The 22597-nt window shown below is 48.9% G+C and overlaps 1 protein-coding gene across 1 annotated transcript; it reads right to left on the bottom strand.

Moving 5' to 3' along the window:
- Window positions 1-1788: 1788 nt before the first annotated feature.
- Window positions 1789-4495, bottom strand: nac (GDP-fucose transporter nac). Its single transcript, XM_050191464.3, has one exon. It carries the CDS (start codon window positions 4251-4253, stop codon window positions 3237-3239), a length of 1017 nt encoding a protein of 338 aa, XP_050047421.1. The 5' UTR covers window positions 4254-4495; the 3' UTR covers window positions 1789-3236.
- Window positions 4496-22597: the final 18102 nt, after the last annotated feature.

A 22597-nucleotide genomic window follows, 5' to 3' on the forward strand; every position in this document is an offset into this window, starting at 1 on the left:
AGAGAATTGAACTGTCAACCACGTTCGCATGTTTTGCTGCATAATGCAGCTTTATTACAGTGAAACTGACTTTAGAAAACCGGCTGCCACTGTGCAATACATATTAGATCAGTGCTCATTTTTCTTGCCAAAAATCGGATGTGTGTTAGATTTCTACTTCGTTTAGAAGCTTTAATATTAACTCTATGTTAGTTTTCTGCTTCAGACACATAGAAAGCAAGCGCATGTTGATTCGGGGCTTGTTAGAATCGGGCAAGTACTACAAAATGAATCAGCAGTGAGTTTTGACGTTTTAATTCGACCTGCAGATAATTTCGTCAGTTCCGTCAGGGTTGAATTAACGGTAGTCGACTGTAGTGGTTTGATGAAAAGTTTCACGTATCATGCCTAACACGCTGCCACTGTGGGTGTGATGGCAAACATAAATCCCAACCACATCAGCTAATACTGTAGATGCTTTTGTACTGGTATATGGGGCTGCGCTTGATATTATTGGTGAATTTGACAAATAAGCTTCAACCTAATACATATGGAGATCTATGTTTAAGGTTTGGCACAAATAAACTGGTTTTAAAAGGAAAAAAAAACCTTCACCAAGACCTTTGCTTATGTTTAGGGTCATTTGTTTTTGAGTAAAACTCAGTAACTCCCAATTTTTGCACCCGAACAAAATTTAAGACAATTTATGACAATTTACTGTCGAATTTTGCCCTTCTGTAAATGACAATAATAAATGGAGGTGTTTCAAAACTAATGAATGCTGGCCACCTTTTGTGAGCACGTGGTCAGAATATATATTATCATTATTATATTAATATGGTATATGCCTCGGTCTCGCTCAACACAAAAGTGAAAACTGGCATATATAAAGGTACAATATATCCAGCACGTGCCGGCCTTCAGTGAACAAAAGCTTGTAGCTTTTTCACTTTAACAGCTGTGTTTAAATGAATAAAAAAATGGTGCATTACATCTCATTTTCCACATGTCACATAATGTAAACAATGGTAATGCGCTAGGAAGCAAAGCAACACAGTGCTGATGTTGCTGTGCATTGCGAACGGTAGCTGTGACATTGAGACAATATTTACCTTACTTTATGTTCAAAGAAGTTGGACTTATTGATCTAGTTGGTATTCCATTAATTTTGTTACAAGACAGTGTATTCCGACCCAGTAAGACAGGATGATGAGAGAAAGGCAAAAAGCCCAACAAGTCCCCCCCCCCCCGTAGTATGGACACAGAAACACTCCCAAAGCATCATATATCCATGTCAACAAGCGCTTGCAATAATATAAGGAGCGCCTGATTTTTATCGCCCCCCCCTCCCCCCCACCCAATTTCAAGAAATATAAAACTCGAAAATGAGGGACCCTAATTATGTTCCTTCACAAGTGCTTGCCACATCCAGGACAGATGAATGTGGCAGGCACATCCATTCAGGATTGCCTTATTCAGGTGTCAAAAAAAGAACTGGAGTGTCTCAGAAGTATGGCACCTTTTTCATTCAGTTAGAATTGTGTTAACGGAATGCTGATGGAAAAGCTCACAATGTCCATATCATGTGTTTCCCTTAAGTTCATAAACATCTCATGCCAGGCAAGGAATAACTCTTGCGATACCAAGCTCACAGAGGCAGGACACTACGAAAGCACAAAATATCCATGAATGTTTCAACCAATAGTCAATGCTATGTGTTACATATATAGCTCATGGAGGCAGAACAACTAGCAGCAAAACAAAATTAAATTTGCAGAACTAGAATGACAGCAAGAGGGAAGGCAAAAGGCAAGATGTAGACTTTTAATTGTTTCACTTACATGGGTGCAAACTGTTCTCAGTATATTTGACTAGATGAGGCAACATTGCAAGAGAGTGAATTATATATAGCAGCAAGCTACTGTCCAAATACTTGCACAGAAGCAAACTGGAGTTGAAAACACAGAAAGCTTCCTTTCTCATCTCACAAGAAAAGCAATCACACATTCTGAAAAAAAAAAAAAAATGCCGATGCTTTGTTTACAGCCTTGTAATGGCAATGGGTCCTTTGTACCTTATAAGCATGCATGATGTTCCAATGGGCAATGAGCATGAGCAGGTGTTATATATCAGCTAACAGATAGCATTCTTATTTCTTCACAATTCATCATACAACATATGCCCTAGCTAATTTTTTTCTCTGCATATTTGTCAACCATATTGTGTGCTCATTTTTCATTTACACTTATTATGATAAAAAATGAACAGAAGGTGCCTAATGATGTTTAGTGGATAATTATTGGAAATACTTGTCTATGAGCATCCAAAAACAAAGGAAGCTAAGTTATTGAAACCGACACTAGTCTGAAATAACAGTTCATTTTAAATGATTATGGCTGCCGTGTTGGAAGTCACAGTAAAAAGCAGCACCTTAATTTACTCTGCCCAGCCATAGCATTGTTGCAAAAAATTTGAGCCTCCTGATAGCTTCACGAACGGTTCTAGGAATTTTTTAACGGCATCAGAGAAGTAAGGCTAACCAAGTTTATGAAGGGCACATTCCACCAGTCCACCAGTCCACATAAAAATACTTGCCTGCTGCTGACATATATATGGATTTACAAGTTTATCCTGTCAACATGACTGCCCCCACTCAATGTTTATTACCAAGTGATAACTTGTGAAAATAAAGTGATTTATATGAGTTTAGCGCTTCAGGTCAGTTGATATTACTCGAACAATATTTAGGCAAATGGAGAAGCCAATTTGGTCCTGCAAAAGCAATGTATGCATGTAAGGTGCAGCACTCAGTTTATCACATGGCAATATTCCTACAGGATTTGCTCTAGATTGTGCACCGGACAACACAAACTGTCTTAAGCATCACACAAAAGAGATCCCAAATATACCAGAGGTTGTGTGCTTAAATGTACAAAATCCAGTAATGTAAAGACAATTTTAAATCGTACGCTTTTATGCACGTTGCTTCAACAGGATGGCAAATTTCACAAATGAGTACAGAAAGTGAAAAAATTACACAGACAAGACTTACACAAATCTGGACATCATCTTGCATGAATACAAAGTTTTCATTCCCACTACTCTACTACACCATAAGTTCATACATTTCCAAGCATTATCTTGGTTAGGCCAAAACACTAAATTGCACGATAGACCATCACTGCATCAGAACTACGCAATTTCATCCGTGGTACAATCGTCACTTATAGAATCTATCAACACTACGGCAGCTAGCTTCAAACTTGGACGACAGAGTCCTTGCCTTTGGTCTCGGACTTAGTTGTGTGCATGTGGTGTTTCAGCATTTCAAGTTGACGCACACGTGTGTATGCCGCCGAACCTAGAAGTACCAACCCATTGCTAACCCACCACAAGGCGGACTTCACTTCAGAAAACCAGATTACTGCAAGCACAGTCTGTGTGCAAGCTTTCGCTGTACCACTAACATTGTGGGTAAGTGGTGATGTAACCTGAATTTGCAGCATCGTTACATAGCCAATCAGAAACCCAAAGACTCCACTGACAAACATAAGACTCCAGAAGACGGGGTCCGACAAAAATGGAAAATTATAGATGACAGGCACCTCCCCAAAAAGTATGACTAGGGGAAAGAAGAGCACCAGAGCGTTAACGTTGTTATAGAATGTGAGCAACGACACACTGTCTCCAACCACCGGCAGCACCTTCTTTGTGTAGATACTGTACATCGACAAGGTTGCACTGGCGAGCACACCACAAGTCACACCAAACACCGACAAAGATCCCATATGACCTTCCTGGTTCACTCCCAGAAGAAAGCCCGCCACAATTATGCCGCAGCACGCAACGGCAGGCACTGATGTGGCCTGGCGCAGCACGACGTAGGTGAATATCACGTTGAAAACAGTCGTCAGTGATCGGCTGACGGTGTAAAAGGCGACGCCAACATGCTTCAGGCAGAGGTTGTTGAATGTCACCATGGCAACAAAAAAGGCAGAAAGCGGCATCAGCTCTTTTAGTGTATTGAAGTCGTGATTAATCTTCGGGAAATGGAACACACTGGGAAGTTTCTCGCTGAGGAAGCTCAGTATCACGCACAGCACATAAGACACAAAACACTGAAAGAACGTGATGAACAGCGGGGCATCAAGCTTCCTCTCTTTGTCCGACAGCAAGGTATTGTTGATGAAAACAAGGGATATTGAAATTAGCCAATATGCACTAACAACACCTGCAATTCGGAAGTACTTCACCACAATCGCACGGTCGCCCATCGTTCAGTGAAGCTTGGGTGACGTCCGCAGGTATATCTGAAGTATCAAAATAAGGCGAGTCACCACCTCGACGTTTTGAAGTGCAGCTGTTGGTGCGATAGCTACCGAACACTGCACGACACAAGTACACTTTTTCAGAACGTCCCCAGAGAATAATGCGAAAAGTGCCGCGTCGCATCCGCGCCGCGTTATCCGCCTCCACTGCTTTTGGCTGACGGATTGGATTGACTGGTGATGGAGTGGTGTTAAAATCTACCGTGAAATCCGCGTTCCACAGGGTGGCGTCCTCTGGATTTGAAATGCAGATCTCAAAAACAAAACACTTTTGCTTGTTGAATGCGCCAGACACTACGCTGGGAGCCGAAAACACGTCACAGATATCGGGTCTTGGACACCAACTCAAGTCCCCGTCCCATAGAGAGACGCTCTCTGGAATTTAGAAGCAGATCTTAAAGGCTATGCTTTGCTAGTTGCACCCGACGCCTACGACGTGCTTTCGGCTCCAGCACTCACTTCCGCCGCATGCAATTGATTAATTGATTGAAACATTTTATTAGAAAGGATGGCCTAAGATAGAGGTAAGGGAGCAGGTACAACTAATGCAACGAGCAAAAATATGCATTTTATTATTGAGAGGGCACCACCACTGGGGCGTGAATTTGTTCGCCATCTGTAGCCTCTGGCTTTGGTCTTCTCCATAACTTTAGTTCCCGGAAGAAAGCAGAGTAACAGAGAAGCGAAGACAAAGAAAGAAATTTTGTAGAGAAAGAGCTACCATACTTTGGCTGTCCAAATCGTTATGCGCAAATCGCAACCTTGGTTTACAACAGTCACAATATGGCGTCTATGACGTTTTCTGTCTTCGCAAATGGCTTCTTGTAGGTAGGGGGAGCGCATGGAGGAAGGCTCCATGGGGGAGCGACACTCTTTATAGACCAGTTAAATAAATACTACAATTTTCTACACTACGTATACTCGTGTAGCAGGCGTAGGTAAAAAAAAAAAAACTTTCTTTTTAGCAAAAGCATGGCCTTCGAGATTGCCCTTTGTGGCCTCAGAGAGAGCAGTGGCTAGGGCGTGAAAACATTAATCTCTAAGGCTATGCTTTTATGCGCTGCAAGTGCCGAAACAAGGCGGCCGTGACGATTTCGGCTCACACGCTTGCTTCTGGCGTTTCCAAGGTAGAAAAGCACTGCCGTAGATATTACGTTACTTGAAGTCATAAAGTTTTATACAATAATTATATGCTCCAAGGGAGCTTTTCTTGGAAGCGCGATTTGAGCCGAAAACACATCATGGGTACGTTCGATTCGCCTGCACCACATGAACCAGTTCGCGAGGTGCTGCACCCTGCCATTCGTTTAAGCGGTGCAGCAATGGCGCCCGCGGAACCACGACGTTCGTTTCAAAAGGTGCAGGAAAGGTGCAGGGCTGGTTCATAATTTTGCTGCACCCGCTCCACTGTCAGTGGTGCCGACTTGGTGCAGGCATACAGGTGCGAAGCAGACGACGCAGCACACGGGCGCGAGCACCGTTCAAACCCCGCTTACGCACGTCTGATGTGTCTACGCAGCTGTGGTGTGTGTTTACGCCCCAGAAACCGATCATACCTGCAGTTCAGGACCTCTCAAACTTACGCACTCCGTGCACATTAGTCTGACATAGCATAACGCCTAAACCGCGTCTGCACCTTTGCATTCGATTCGAGTGTTTCGCTGGGCCTGCACCTCCGGAATCGAGCTGCACAGTTTCTGAACTTCTCGTGAACCGCTGTGAACTGGTTCGCAGTATGACGTTTTTCGTATTTGGAGCCTGTAGTACACAAAAAGCATGGCCTTCGAGATGGTTACGCCAAGGTAGCCGTTGTCAGCCTTGCGATTTAGGGGCGGCTCTAGGAAAAAAAAAAAAGAGAGGGAGTGCCGCCCTCCCCTAATGCCCCCTGGAGTGTCAAAAAGCTAGATCCTTCAGGGGGGGCAGGGTGCGTTTGCGACCATCCCATTTTTCGGCGCCTGCTATCATTTCTGGCGTCTGCTGTACGCACAAGCATGGCCTCTGAGCAAGGCAAAAGCAAGGCCTTCGAGATGGTCACTCCGAGGGAGCCGTCGCTGACATGGATGAAGGAAGTTTAATAACGCAACATCGTTAAGGGTCCCGTGTCACAGAATATCCGGTGTAGGCGTCGTTTTCGGTTAGAGAAAAAAATATCCCGAACCACGCATCCCGAACCACGCATCCCGAACGAAGCAGGCCCTACGCGTGGCGCATGGGCGTTACTGAACTAACTGAATTTCTCAAAGTAAGATGGGTCAGAAAATTCGTCAAATCAGACTTACAACCTATACAGACATGATAGCATCGGTCTGTTATTTGAATAAACGAGAAAACATAATACTGTTACGCGGAAACTGAAACACAAACCCTCTTTTCCAGCTGCCGTTTGAGGTATGTCTTAGTGGTCGCGGACGCTATGTGTGTGAGTGGGTTGTGGTGTTTAACTTAATGAAGTGTGTTAGAGGACAGATATGAACGCTATCGTGTTCTACACTTAAAGGCGAAGATTAAGCGTCTTGCAAGTTTTTCCGTTCCTCCACGGTCGCTGGGGGGTGCGATGCAGGCACTACCTCCATGGAGGAAAGAAAATGACTACCTCCATACCTCCAATGACTGAGTTTTCTCCCCTTAAAAAAAAAATGCTTATACTATTGTTTTGTACTCGCTCAAATTTCGAAGCGAGATCACTTTTTATGGTCCACATCATTCAGTGTAACCAACTATAGTGTACTAACGGCTCACTGCGAGTGCACATTTCCAAACCATGGAGGATGTTCCAAAGCGCGCGGCGGCGTGCAGGGAAAATGCAACGTCGCGCACAGCAGTCCTCCATGCATGCTGCCGTCGGCGGTAGGCATCACTTGATAAAACAGCTTGCTCAAAACGCATGCAACGAACACACGTAATACTATTATCGCTTATATCTTCGCAACCGCACTACCCATGCGCCTTATAAAGGGAGACTAAAGGCAAATATTAAGTCAAGCTCAAGTGATAGATTAGTGCTCGAGAATGTCTAAGGCGTCAATGTTGTCGCGAATAGAGCCTTAATAATCGAGAAATTGAGGTAAATGCAGGACAGGATTAGAGACTCCCCCGGGACATTCAAGTACTTGGCCGATGACGACAGCACTCCTCAGTTAAATTCTGTCACCGGTACTCAACCATTCGTTGCACAAATCACCCTTGTACTGTATTATAAGACGAAAACAAATCCTGCGAAAACAAATCAGGCCCGTTCAGCGCTGCCGCAACGCCTCCTGCCATGCGCGTCCAGGCATGTTTCAATGCCACGTGTATTCGTGTGTGCGTGTGTGTGTGTGTGCATGTTGGTGCCCACGCTTGTCAAAGCGCGGCAGCCGGGGAGAGGAGCTCCCCAACTGTGAAGCGAGGAGGTCTGACCGGCGCCGGCCCGGCGGATGCGTCACCTTCTAGTCTCAACGTGTCCGCGCGGCGCCGTCACGTGCGCCTCACCGCGAGCCGTTCCTTCTTGCCCTCGACTCCGAGAGTATAAAAGCAGCTGCCCCCGGACGCCGAGAGGCTCCGATTTCTTCCGTCGAGTAACGTGCTCTCCCGTCTCTCCACTTCGGTCGACCTGACCGGCCGCTCTTTTGCGATGCTATAATACACAAGTTGTTCTGTTAGCAATCGACTCATCATTTGCCAAGACCTTCGGATGCTTCCAGTTGTGCCCCAGGCCGCCAGGCCAACGCTACCCTTGGGGCTTGCGACCCAGATGCAACATTGTCCAGTTCTATTTCACGTTAAGAAAGAAGAACTCATTGAAATAACCCTGACAACAATGCAGGCAGCCGAAAGGTTTCGTTTTCGCTCGACTCCGCGCCACCTACGCTTTCACGTTTCAGTAGTTATCACGTAGTGCCGCGCTGGTTTTGCTGGCTCGTGAAACCTGCACTAACTGCAAGGACCAGAGAATTCAACTTCCATGTGATGTCGCGGGATGCCCGAACGGTCCACGCCACTTGACCAAAAAGCAGCTGCAGCGGCGAATCAGCCGCTCTTTCTTGGCTCGGTATCGCCGTCTGTCGGGCGCCGTACGTTTTACTATAGAGGCCTTCTAGCCTCTATAGTTTTACTCACCGACGGCAGCAAAGGGCAGTGATGGCGTATGCAACGTCACGACTCCCCTGGTTGTGTGGCGGGAGATTTGAATTTCGACAAAGGTATTCGGGCCTTTCAGATGTAATTTTCTCGTAAACTAGTCAGTCTTTCCTTGGCACGAAACAAGCAGGTTTCTGCAATGGTATTTAAACAGTACACGTCGACTTAGTAATTGTCTTTAGTGTCCCTTTAATTTGTGTAGAACAAAGAATCCATTTCTCGATCGGTTAGATGGTTAGCCTCTCACTCCACGTCCCAAGAGGTGTAGCTCGGCAGTACGTTTCTCGATATGAGCGGGAGTGGTCGCGTTTGAGAAAGATCACTCAGTCATAGTATGTATAATCAATCAAACTCAAACCTGTGCTCATCAGGAGTTATAACACTTACCAGTGCGCAATTTGTTGCGGAAATTGGACGTTTGCTCGGCTATGGCGCCCCCGCGTTCCACTCGAAGGGTCCGGAAATGGCTTAAAGTGTCTCGGGCAGCAAGACAGATGGATGCCAATACGTGCCCACTAGCTTTGACCGGGGTGGGCCGATTACAAATAAAGAGCGAGCACGATTGCAAGATTAGACTGTAGGACCCCCACTATGTGTCATAAGATAAGCATATAAGCTTTGTAATGTGTGAATAAATCGTCACTTCATATATGGTTACGATATTTTGTGTACCATACTGCTCATACACCTTCAGCAGCATGCACAAGACGTTTCACATACGCCGCTACGACTGCGTCCCCAATACAACCTACCCAATAAATATTTAGTGATAGGCATCGCTAGCAAGAATACAAGCAGAATTAATATAATGGTGATATGTAAAGTACAACTTTGCATGATTGAAATTTATTCAAAGGCTTGTACGTGGGAGAAAGCTCAGAACGCAGAAAAGGAGAAAGGATGGATTGGTTCAGTATAGCAACTTCGGATAACATGATTTAGTCGACAGAGCACTTGCGATGCAACCTATAATGTGGCGGTTAATGGAGAACATGAAAACCGGCCAATGGTGCACCGGTGACGGGGTCGAACTGCCAGCTGGCACCGTGAGGGAAAGACCAGACATGTGTTAACTCCGTAAGTAGCTGACATAGTTGACATTAAGAGGAAGAAATTGAGTTTAGCTGGCCATGTAATGTACAAAGCAGATAACCGGGTGTCTATTAGAGTTACAGAATGGGTGCCAGGAGGAGGGAAGCGCAGTTGAGAACTGGAGATAACTAAGTTGTCTGATGAAATGACGATCGAATTGTAGCCTTTCTTGCGCTCAACAGCACAGGGACACAGACAAAGCGCTGAGCGGTTGAAAAATGCTAGGTATCCGCAGTCGTCACCTCAGAGGCTGAAGGTTTGCTTAAAACTTTCAAATGTGTCCGCCAGAATGCGCAATCCGACGCGCCGCCGAAGGAGTGGGAAAAACAAAAAAAGATGCGCAGTGATGCCATACATAGGCGTTGTCTTATGGCATTTTGGCTGGTAGTTTCGTAGCGCTCCAGAGGTATAAGTTATCTTTTTCGGGTGGTCGAAAGAAGGGCGCTCAGACGTTCTGCTGGTTCTATCAGATCACGGAAATCCGATGATGGCGACGTGGCAACGTTTGCATTTGTTAGCGGTACCTTAAATTCTTCTTTTGTGTCTATAAACAAGCAGTGACAGCATCTTATCATGCTGCGCAAAACGAGCTGTGCTGGCGTGGGATTGTCTCGCGAGCGACGGCCACTGAAGCAGTAGCTTTCGTATAGCCCACGGATGGATGGAAAGAACTTTATTGTAAATCCGGCAAAGTTTAACGACCCGGGCTCAGGTCTCCCATGAGGGGACTTCGAGGCCCTGCCTCCTCGCCGCCTCTCAGGCCCGCTGGACTGCCCACTCTTGTGTCTTCAGGTTGGAGCTGCGCAGAGCAGCGGCCCACTTCGATGCAAGAGCCGCCGGAGCTGCTGCCATTTTAGCTGATATAACAGGACACTCCCACAACATGTGCGAGAACGTCGCTCTAGTTGCCTGACAAATTGCCAAGAGAACTCGGGTATTGCGCGGGGAAAATGTGCCGCAATCGCACCGCACTAGGAAAGGTGTGTCTCTGCAGTTGTCGCCAGACGACTGCCTGGCGACGTTTCCGTTTGGGGTGGTGGGGGCAATATCCGCCTGCCTAGCACGTAGTGCTTGGTGATGCCGTTGTATCTGACTAAGCGTTCTCGCGTGTTTCGAACCAGGAGGTCCGAACTCGAAGACTCTGCGCGGCGGGTCAGTTCTTGCGCAGAGCGGTGTGCTACCTCGTTCAAGTTAGGGGGGCCCTCATCGGTGGGGGGTGGCGATGTGCGCTGAGAACCACGTGATCGTGGTGCTATCGAAGTGCTGTCGACCAGCTTTCCTTAGGATCTGGAGAGTTTCGGAGAAAATGTGCCCCCGAGCTCGGTAGTTACGAACTGCGGATTGTGAGTCGCTAAGAACTACCTCGCTGAGGCGGTCGGTAAGCGCAATCGCAACCTCGTCCGCTGTTTCTGGGTGTTCCGTCCTGACATTGCACGCGTGCGTAAGCCGGGAGTTAACGCCTACAACTACCGCCGTAAACTGGTGTTCTCGTGTGTATACTGCCGCGTCAACGAAGCGCGTAGTCGTCTTCCCACAAAAGGAGCGCAGTAGTGCTTTGGCACGGGCCTGGCGTCGGCCCCCGTTATGTTCGGGGTGCATGTTTCGAGGGATAGGGGCGACGATCAGCGTGTCGCTGAGGGCGGGTGGAATGGTCTGTTTCTGACCGTGTTGGACGTGGTAATTGAAGCCGAGTTCCTGCAGGATGTACCGACCCATGGCTGTCAGGGACATGCGTTCCACTTGCGAGGCTCTTTGCGCATCCACGATTTCCTCAAGCGTGTCGTATACCCCCAGCTGTAGCAGGCGAGCAGTGCTCGTGGACTCCGGTAAGCCAAGGGCGATCTTGTAAGTTTTGCGTATAAGGGTGGTGAGTTTCTCCCTTTCGATGACATTCCAGTTGTGGAAGGCAGCCACATAAGTAATGTGACTGATCTCGAAGGAGTGTATGAGGCGCATGCCGCTGTCCGCCTTCATGCCCGTGTGCTTGTTTGTAATGCGTTTGATCAGGCGGGTAGCCGGTGTAACATTGCCTTCGATTTTGCGGATAGCATCTATGTTTGACCCATTGGATATATGCATGCCGAGAATGCGTATCTTCGGGACTCAAGGAATACAGTAGCCGTATTGCGTATACAGGAGTATTTGGTCACATTGGCGCGATTCGCCTGTCTATAGGCTTGGGCCGGCGGCGCGGGCGGTAGAGCAGCAGCTCTGATTTGAGTGCAGATAGTCGGAGACTCGTGTCTTGGAGGTAGGTTTCTACTGCAGAGACTGTTGCTTGCAAGGTGAATTATATTTTACCGTCACTGCCATAGTCGACCCACCGGGTGATGCCGTCTGCATACAAGGCATGATGGAGGCCGTCGATCTCGTCGAGGTAGGCCGGGAGACCCAGCATCACGAGGTTGAAAAGGAGCGGGGATATGACCGACCCTTGAGGAGTGCCGGCGCTTCCTAGTGCATATTCGTCAGATGTCATGCTGTCGACCGCGAGGGTGGCTGTGTGGCGCGATAGAAAGCCTCTGATATAGTTGTAGCTTCGCTCGCCCATGTTGAGCTTGTTAATTCGGCCCAGGATTGCTGCATGTGCTACATTGTCGAATGCCTTTTCCAGATCTAGGCCGAGGATGACCCGGTTCCCGAGAGTTGGATCGTTGATAATCTGGTGGCAGAGCTGGAGCATGACGTCTTGAGTGGAGAGGATTGACCAGAAGCCCACCATAGTGAGTGGGTAGGCTCCAGTGTCCTCGAGGTGGTGGTTGATAAGAGAAAGGAACGCGTACTCCATTACCTTGCCAACGCAGGATGTGAGGGAAATGGGCCTCAAGTGATCGAGGCTGGACGGCTTCCTGGCTTCTGTATCAGAACTGCCTTAGAGCGCTTCCACGCCTCTGGGATGCGACCTGCTCGCCAGCATTTGTTGACGTATGTCGTAAGAGCGGTGCTGCTTTGCCATTAAGGTCGTGGAGAGCTGCGCGGATCTCTGGCTCCTGAAATTCTTCATGGAGTGTCGCATTTGTCTCTTCAGTGTAATCTCCGTATTGAAAATCGGGTCGTCGAGGGAAGTACTTGTCTAGCAGGCGTATCACGATTTGTCGATCACTCGTGGTAGCCCGTTCCTTGTGCAAAAGGCGCTGTAGGTTTGCACGCTGAGCAAACTTGCTCTGCGTATCCCCCAAGAGGTGACGAAGGAGATGCCACGTGCTCCCATTGTTCAGCTGCTGTTGCGACACCGGTTACTCGAACCTCGACCGGCGTTGTGGGCAGGCTGCAGGCGTCCGGTAGACCATGGCGACCAGGCAGGGGTGAGAGGATTTCTAGTGCGAAACGTTTTTTTTATTTGAATATACTGCAGGCCTTTCACGGCCCGTGCAGGAGTGGTACAGAAATGCAATTATAAAAAAATCATGATGGCAAGTCAATACACTGAATGCGGAATAAAAGAGTCAATGTTTTTAACACACAATATCGTTAGTTAGCTTTTTCCACTGGGAAATTGCCGACGGTAAAAGGGAATGTTTGTGAACATTAACACGACTTGGGGGAAGATAGATTGTTTTGGAATGATTTAGTCTTGTTGAGCGTTTTGGAGGATCTTGGAGGTAATGAGAACGTGCTCTCTGGAAATGACCATGGTATAATTGATAGATGAATTTTACTCGCGAAATTCCTCTTCTCTGCGAGAGGGATTTTAGGTTTGTCCTTGATAGCAGACCTGAGATACTGGACTGCCTTTTGTAATCCGAATATACAAACCTAATTGCTAATTTTTGTATGCGTTCTATTTTATTTATAAGGCATTTTTGATATACACTTGATATACACTTGCACTGGCAAGGCCGACGATGGCCTTGCCCTATTACATGACCTAGATAAGCTACCTCCGCGCGCCCTAATTGGCATTTGGGAGCCTTAACAGTTAAGTTGGCCTCTCGTAGACGACACAGACGGTTCGTAGGTGTTGCATATGGTCCGCCCATGATGAAGAAAAGATTGCTATGTCATCGAGATACGGAAGTGCAAAATCCTCCATTCCTTGTAGCACCTGGTCCATAAGGCTAGAGAAGCAATATGGCGCGTTCTTCAATCCAAAGCTCAGGACTTTCAGCCGAAAGGTTCCCATCGAGGAAATAAACGCTGCAAGCCTGCTTGCCCTCTCGGTCAACGGAACCTGCCAGTACCCTCTGACTAAATCATGCATGGAGATGAAATTAGCACTGCTAACTCTGTCAAGCCTTTCCTCGATATGCGGTATTGGGTAGGTCTGGTCCTTCGTGATTAAGTTGAGCCGGTGGTAGTCGATACACAGTCGCGGCTCCTTTCCTGGGACCTCAACCAAGATAAGATACGAGGTATAATAACTTTCTCCTGGCTCGATTACAACTAGCTCTAACATCTTGTTTACTTCAGCGGCCATGACTTGACGTTGACGAGGTCAAACACGATAAGCTTTAGAACGAACTGGGTCCGATGAGGTTAACTCGATATCGTGAACGATAACAGTGGTTCTGCCTGGTGTGTCCGAAAATATGTCCTTCAATTCAAACACGAGTTCACTGAGTTCGGCCCTTTGAATGGGATTCAACTCCGCCTGCTCTACTAGCCCTTCAATGGTCTCGTGAATGTCTTTTGTCCCCGTTATTTATGTTAACTCCCGAAAGTCAACAGGCATCTCCTGAGGTTGGTTAAGCGACATCTTCACAATGGCCTCCCTCTGCCGGTAGGGTTTAAGTAAATTGCTGTGGTACACTTGTGGTGTCCTTCGTTTTCCCGGTACCGTGATTATGTAGTTTGTATCAGATTACTTCTGAATTATGTCAACCGGTCCTTTCCATTGAACCTGTAGTTTGTTTTTCAATTAGGGTTTCAGAATCATTACCTTTCCCCAACTTCAAAGCGTCGCGTTCGAGCCATCCTGTCATAGTAATGCTTAGGATTGCTTTGGGCCTTGCGCATTTCCTGCCCTGCTAATTCTTGAGATGTGTACAGTCGGTCTAACAGCTCTAGCACGTAGGCACAAACGAAGGGTTGTTCATCCCGCCTTCCCAGGCTTCTCGAACAATGCTAAAATGGGACGTACCGCAGGCAGCGACCGTAAACGAGCTCTGAAGGTGAAAAACCTGTTGACTCGTGCGGAGCAGTTCGAAGCGCGAACATTGCTGCAGGCGAGCAAACCTCCCAATCGGCTTTATGCTCTTAACAAAGGGTTCGTAAAAGCCGTTTCACGACTGAGTGGACTTTCTCTACCGCGGTTGACTGCGGGTGGTACACTGAGCTATGAATAATTTTAATACCGCACGTTTCTAGAAACGTCGAGGTCAGTGCGCTCGTCAAGACGGATCCTTGATCTGACTGGATTTCTGCGGGAAACCCCACTCGCGCGAGGATAGACAAAAGCGCGTTGACGATCTCCACCGAGATTAGTTCTTTGAGGAATCCTCATGGAATTTCGCTGCGTGGCATAGTACAGTGAGAATATGCCGATATCCAGACTGCGTTGCAGGAAGTGGTCCCACTGTGTCTATTATGAGCCTGCGAAACGGCTCCGTGGTAATGGGAACAAGTTTCATTGGCGCTTTAGCCTGATCTCCGGGTTTGCCTATGCGTTGACATGTGTCGCAGCTTCTCACGAATGCTTCCACTTCCTGAAAGCAGCCGGGCCAGTAAAATTCCTACAGTAAGCGGTCCTTTGTTTTCCGAATGCCCAGATGCCCTGTCCAAACGCCTCCGTGAACCAGGTGCAGGAGCTGCACAGGATAGGGATGCGGCACCACTAGTCGGTCGAATTGCACTCCGTTTCGACTGGCGTACTTTCTATAGAGGATGCCTGCCCTCTTGAGGAACTTTACGTTCTGTTTGGCCACACCTTTCACGCCTGGCCTTAGGTTCCGCAGGATGGAATCTTTTTCCTGGTCAGCGATCAATGTGGCAGGGTTTACATTCAATAACTTTCTTCTGCATTCTGCCTCTCGAGACATTTCAGGCTCCGGTGCTTTCCTGACCTCTTCATCAGCTGGTGTACTTTCCGCAATATCCCCTATAAGGCTGCCCTGTTTGGTTCTGGTTGACGAATCCTCCGTCAAACCTGCTTCCTCCACCACTGGACATTCGCACACTGCCTTGGCCGTGAGCTCGCTTGCCTTGGAACGAGTTAGGGCTTGTACTATTCCCTCACTAAACCCGATTCACCAGCGCCACAGCAAATCCTCGGATTTGTTAGAAAACATATATGGACACTGCGGCGGGAGATGTGCCGAGACGGCGGCTTCAGTGTGCAGTTCTCCAAAAAGGCCTTCGATGCGAATCTTTGCCACATGAAGACAAACACTGGAGGTCTCTACGGCTTGCCTTATCGAAGCACATTCTCCCGTGAAGTGGCTTTCCTCTACGTACGACGGCTGCACCACGTCCATTGTGGCTGCCGATTCGCGAAGTACCTGACACGGTTTACCGTTTACCATGAGGTCTCTAATGTACGGTTCTAGCAATTTCACATTTTCCTCGTTACTACTTAGCGACATCAACACTAGTTTGGGATTTTCTCACCCCACGGAGATATGCCCCGTTTGCTGGCAGTTGTAGCGAACTAATGATTTCTTTGCCTCGAAAGCTTTTTTCTTTTTCCTTTCTGTCTCGGGTGACTCCTCCTTTCCCTTGCTGTTCTCGTCACTATTTTTCACCGAATCTGACCTTTCCTTTGATTTATACTGCCTCGGCTTTGACCATCGCTCTGGCTTGTCGGGTCTGCATTTATTCATCTCCTTCTTAGGAGCTTCTTTACCTGCGAACGCACGGCGAGTTACGTACTCCTCAGCGAGATCGGCCGCTCTCTTGATAGTGTCCACGCCTAGCCTATCCTGGACCCAATACTTGATGTTTTCTGGCAGCCGGCGGAAGAACAGTTCTAATGCAACGCACTGCATTGTCTTTTCGGCGTCGCCGAGTGCACCCTCTTCTCTGAGCCATTCTTTCAGGTTTACCTCCAAGGTGTAGGCGAAATCTAAGTATGACTCACTTTTGGTCTTCTCGACCTCACTGAATTTTCGCCTGAATGTTCCTGCTTATTAAGCAGACTCGCTTTGACTTCATCGAAGTCCTCTGCTTCTTCTTTCCCCATGCGGGCAATGATATCAGCTACCTCACGTGGCAGCAACGTAAGCAAGCGTTGCGGCCACGTGTTTCTCGCGAATTTTGCCTTCTCACACACGCGCTCAAACTGCACCAGAGAAAGACCTATGGCCCCTCCTACTGCGTAGGATGCCATCAAGTCTGTCATTCTGCGCTCCCTTTCTCGTGCCTCTGTGCTGGGTCTGGTATTTTGAGCCTTCAGAAACTCAATATCTAGGCGCCTCATTTCGAGTGCGTCGCCTGCAACATGGTCGCGCTCTTCTTTTTCTTCTAGGCGCTTACGCTCTTCTTTTTCTTCTAGGCGCTTACGCTCTTTCTCTTCTTCTAGGCGCTTACGCTATTCCTCTTTATGCGCAGTGCTCTCTAGGCATCCCTTCAGTTCATCGTCGTCTGCCCCGAACGCTTCGATTGCCTCAGTGATCTCCGGCTTTCTCTTCGATTCGGCAATTTGGAGGCCCAACTCTCTGGCCAAGCTAAACAACTCCAGCTTCTTCAGTGCCTTCAAGCTCATGGCTGCCCTTAGTGCTCTAACTCTTCACTCTATAACAACCTCGACGTACTCAAAACTTCCGTCAACGGTTAAAGAAAAATCACTGCTTTGTACTTCCCCCCCAAAAATTCGTAAAGCCAAGTGATATCTCAGTGAAGAAAAGCCTGCACTCACCATATGCAGTCATGAATTCTGACACCTTCCTTCAGCAGTTGTCCCTAGGACAAAGAGGAGACGATCTCTTAGATTTCATCCAAAGTTGGGGACTACGGGTTAGGGTATCCTATCGCTGCCAGCCAGTTGTTGCGACGCCGGTTACTCGAACCTCTACCGGCGTTACTACTGGGTAGCGTGGCGTTGTCGGCAGGCGTCCGGTAGGCCATGGTGACGAGGCAGAGGCGAGATTTCTAGTGCGAAACTTGCACTGTTTATTCCATGGTTGGTGAAGGATAAATAAGAAGAGAATGAATGAATAAAAAATGCATCGCGGGGCCGCTTAAATAGGCCCGCTAAAATCGTAGGCGGGATTTTGCTCACGTCAACGTCACGTGACATGTACTGAGTGCCGTCGATGCTTGGCGGCCTCTCCCTCTCTCCTAGTATCCTATCGCTGCCAGCCAGTTGTTACGACGCCGGTTACTCGAACCTCTACCGGCGTTACTACTGGGTAGCGTGGCGTTGTCGGCAGGCGTCCGGTAGGCCATGGTGACGAGGCAGAGGCGAGATTTCTAGTGCGAAACTTGCACTGTTTATTCCATGGTTGGTGAAGGATAAATAAGAAGAGAATGAATGAATAAAAAATGCATCGCGGGGCCGCTTAAATAGGCCCGCTAAAATCGTAGGCGGGATTTTGCTCACGTCAACGTCACGTGACATGTACTGAGTGCCGTCGATGCTTGGCGGCCTCTCCCTCTCTCCTAGGCGACGTTGCACGTGCTTGCCTCTGCTGGCGGCAACCCGTGGGTCCTGTTTGGTTCGCGGAAAGGGTCTCCCCTTGAGTCGCACAGTTTGCGGAAAGGGTTCCCCCCTAGAGTCACACAGTTTGCGTAAAGGGTTCTCCCCTTGGTCGCACAGCTTGCGGAAAGGGTCTCCCCTTGAGTCACACAGACACAAAGGGGCCCGAAATCACTGTGGGGCGACCGCCAGACCGGAAACCTCTCGAGACAACCATATCAAATTTGGGATCCATCCTCCGTTTCGATTAGGCAGGGTTTTTCGATCATCCTTTTTGCACGGGGTGTTACACGCCAGTCGTAACACTGCCCATCGACTGTGTTGCAGATGTCCTACCACGGTTGGCAGCTTAGGTCCGGCAATGTTCTAGCTGGCGATTGATCTGTACGATCTTCTTACGAAGCTTTCGGTTGTGTCGTTGCTTCTTCCATCTTGCGTGTAGCGATGTCTTGGCTTCCCACAGGTGGGCTAGTCGGCTGTCGATTTCGTCAATCTGGACTTCGGGTGCGACCGTCTGTGTCGCCCTGTTCATGTCGCCATTGAGCGTCTCCATCCATGCCTCGATGTCATCGATGGTTTCCTCATCTCTCCGTTCGACTCGATGCTTTCGGAACTTGTCCCAGTTCGTCCATTTGAATAGGCTAGGAGGAGGGAGTGTAGACGCCTGAGGAATTCGTGTTTCTATGATCATGTGGTCACTGCCGAGATATTCAAAGGTATTGCACCACGTTGCTTGAGGGATGTTTCGGACCGCTGTCAGATCCGGCGTCATGTCCTGTGCCGTTGATGTGCCCGTGTGGGTCGGCGCCGTGGGATCGGTAATAAGAGATAATGCTGCATCATGCAGGTCCTGCAACAAGCGTCGACCTTTAGTTGTAGTGTAGCCATAGCCCCAGGCCTCGTTCGGGGCGTTAAAGTCTCCCCCACCAGAAACGTGTGTGCACCCTCCAAGGCAAGCGCCCCTCGAAACAGAGAGAGGAAACGACGCCGCGAGTGAGCCGGATTACTATATACGTTGAGGAGAAATACCCTGTGTTTGCGTGTCCTATTGGGAAGGAGCTCTACGAGCATGGGTTCCGCATGTGTGTCGCGTACGGTGTGCACGATGTGTGCGATGTGTACGATGTACGATGCGTGCGCGTACGCGTATATGATACGATACGAAACGATACGCGTACGATACGCGTACGATGTGTACCGCGTACGGTGCCGCGTACGGTGTTGCACTGCTATCTCTTTCCGAATTCAAATCGCGAGTCCGCGATCAACGGGAATCGGCGAGGCGTGCGCAGTGTAACCTGGAACCTTTGGTACGATACCTACTGTTTCCTGTACCATTATGACGTCGGGCTTGGGTTGCGCTTGTGGGACGTATTGTTGCAGCCGTGGTTACTTCTTAGAGAAGCCTTGACACTTCCACTGCCACACTACGAGACCGTTAGTGGGGCTGGCCATCGTGGTGCTGTACGTGTGCGTTACCTGAGATAGGGCTAGTGTGAATGGGCCCATGATGGGCATCTTTGGCGTGCCTGGGCGAAGGCCTATTGTTAGAAATGGCCGGACGGGGTGGCAACGTGCCAGCTATTTCAGCCCGCTGCACGTGTTCCCAACCAACCGGACGGGGCGCACTTCAGAGAACTGCGAATAACCGGCAGTCACGTGGCGCGGGGTCAGCTCAGGAATGTGTTACCCGCCAGCGCCACCCTTGACGGAGCAGAGTTCTACGAAGCCCCCTGACGTCGGCTCCGGACCTTTACACCTGTGTGTGTGTGCAACACGAGTATGTGAGCCCGCCTCCTCCAAAAGGGCGGGTCATCTTCGGTGACGTCGAACGGTGACGTCGAACGATGACTGGACGAACGTTTCCGTCCACTGGTAATCAAGCGGGGAACAAGTGCTTATAAGCAGCGGTTGTCGGCTGCGAGAGTGTGCTCGTTGTCGTGCTCGTCGTAGTGAGCTGTGTGCTCGTTGTCATGCTAGAATTGTACTCGTGAGCTGTGTGCTCGTAAGCTGTTTGCTGTATGCGTCGTCTTGCGTGCTCCATATGGGAGTCACGCTAGACTGTCGATGTATGTCTTGTCTTAAATGTAAATCCTGAAAATAAATCCTGCTCGCCTAGTCCTGTCGCACCAAGGTCCTCCCGACGACTACGACCGCTCCAATCCCTACACTATGTGATTATCGATTTTGTCTATATGGGTTTCAACCCTGTCTGTGCGAGCAGTGAGGTTATTGGAATTGCCATGTCGTGCCTTAAGTCTTCTCTCCCCAGATCCTGCATGCACAAAATGAGCGCCAGTTTTAATGCACAGGTCCGGCGTCTATTACAAGGAGGTTGTCCTAGCGTAACAGTGGCCACTGTGGCTGAACGCCTAAAGAAGTCGGCTTCGAGGGCGGCGGACGTGATTACAGAAAGCAGTAATAACAAAAAAAGAGTAGTGGCTATGCCGTACATTCATTCAGTATCGCACATGCTTAAAAAAGTTGCAAGATATGATGTTAACGTTGCTTTTACTGCCCCCAATAAGCTAGGTAACATATGCGCTGCCGTGCAGAGGAAGAATTAAGGAGCAGGTAAAATGCAGAGAAAGACGATATATTTGTCCAGTGAAGCCCAATAAGAACAACAGTTTTACTGACTGTCGTATGGGTGTGGTTTATAAAGTTCTCTTTAGCTGTGGCCAGTTCTACGTAGGGCAAACGGGGCGGTGTATCAATCAGAGGCTAACGGAACATACAAGGTCGTTAAGAGGTGGATCGCCTTCTAATCTTTCCCTACATTTCCAAGATTGTAACTGCACGCCAGAGTTAGATGAATGCGCGATATTGTACAGGCACAAGAATGAAGATACATGTCTTATGGTAGATGCATGGCTTATCTGTAATGGTGGAAGTGCGTGCGTGAGTCAACCTTCGATTACTTTACATAAGGAAGAGATTAAGTGCCTTAACAGCTATCTCTCACGTAGACAGGCACATGTACCCGACTGACACGTGGTGATACCATTCCAGAGCATGCGCAGATGAGTTTTGTGTCTTCTTTCTTTTTTCACCTCAGTACTCTCTTCAGTTGATAGTCGGCGTTCGTGTTGTCCAGTTCTCTTCTCTTGTGTCCTGTCTGCACGCCTCACCTTTCTTGCATAATGGTTATTCACCGCAACCTCGATGTTGCGGATCCCGGTTTGAATTGCAGAGAGCAGCTTCCTCATTTCTTCTTGTTCTTTCCGGCAGTCAATTATTGTGAGATGTGCTTTGCGCCAATCACTTACGGATTATTGGAGTTTGTCGAGCTTTTGATGCTCGGAGCTGGCCGCCGCGCGTTTCTTTGTGGGCGTTGCCGCACTGTCGTCACCGTTCGTACCGGAGTGGGGACTGAAGTAAACTTAAAGATTGCTGCGCCATCGACTGTTTAATCTCGCGGATTTCTTGGGTTAACTGCTGCACGACCATGCGTAACTGCGCGTTTTCGCGATGTACTGCTTCTAATGCCACATCCCTGGAGTCCCTCTTATTGCTATAGGTTCTGAGGCATTGGCTGCCTGAGCCCCGCGTCTCAGCGAGCCCTTAACCGCATCTGCCCAGCTCACCTCGTCACGTGGGTCCGGGTCCTGGCGGCCGGCTTGCTTAGGACGCCGCGAGCTCGAAAGGCCGCGGCTTGGCTCGGGGGTTCTGCTGGGCGCCCGGCTCCGAGACCTGCTCTGCTGGCGGGATGGAGGCTCCGCTACCGAGCTAGACCGCGCCTGGCCTCGAGAGCGGGAGCGGGGAGCAGGTGGGAAGTGTTCGTCGTAGTTCTGCTACTGTAGTTCGAGGGTTGCCTCCGCTGCCACCCTCTGTTGGTCCCCGCGTCGTTCCTTAACGAGATAAGGGGTCTTGAATATAGCCTTGCAGATCTTGTCTGCAGTTCAATGCGCTCCCCCACAGAGGCGACACCTTGGTGTGCATGTGTGATTGGGGTCTGGGTTAGAGGCTCCGCAGCCTCTACATACACGGTCTTGGTGGTTCGGACGGACGTCCATGCGATGGCCGACGCGTCCGCACTGGTGCCACACGTCAATCTGCTTTCTGTACAAGGTGCGCTTGAGCACTGCACCCCCGTAGTACACCCACGTTTGGACCCGGCCACAATCGAAGGCGATGATGGCCGACGTGATCTTGCTGGGTCTTTTGGCCGCCAAGGCATTCGGGTTCCTCTTGTTGACGATACTGAGGTGAATGGCCTTTGCGTCTTCCTCGAGAGGAATGCCTCGGACGACTCCCTCGACTGTATAGTCGGGCGCAGTCTCTATAAGACCGACTCTCGAACTGGTGCTCGTCGAGCTCAAAGCTGGCGAGACGGCGGTACTGTTCCGTATTATAGGATAGTGAGGGGTACTCACAACGATGATGTTTTGCTGCATATTTGGGTAGACAATGTCTTCCGTGGCGTCTTGTGGAGATACGCTTGCTGCCCTATATAGGGCCGAAGCGAGACGGACGGCCCCGACTGTTGCAACGTTCAAGCCACCTC

This window comes from Dermacentor andersoni, chromosome 1 (assembly GCF_023375885.2).
Source record: "Dermacentor andersoni chromosome 1, qqDerAnde1_hic_scaffold, whole genome shotgun sequence".
Classification (NCBI taxonomy): Eukaryota; Metazoa; Arthropoda; class Arachnida; order Ixodida; family Ixodidae; genus Dermacentor; species Dermacentor andersoni.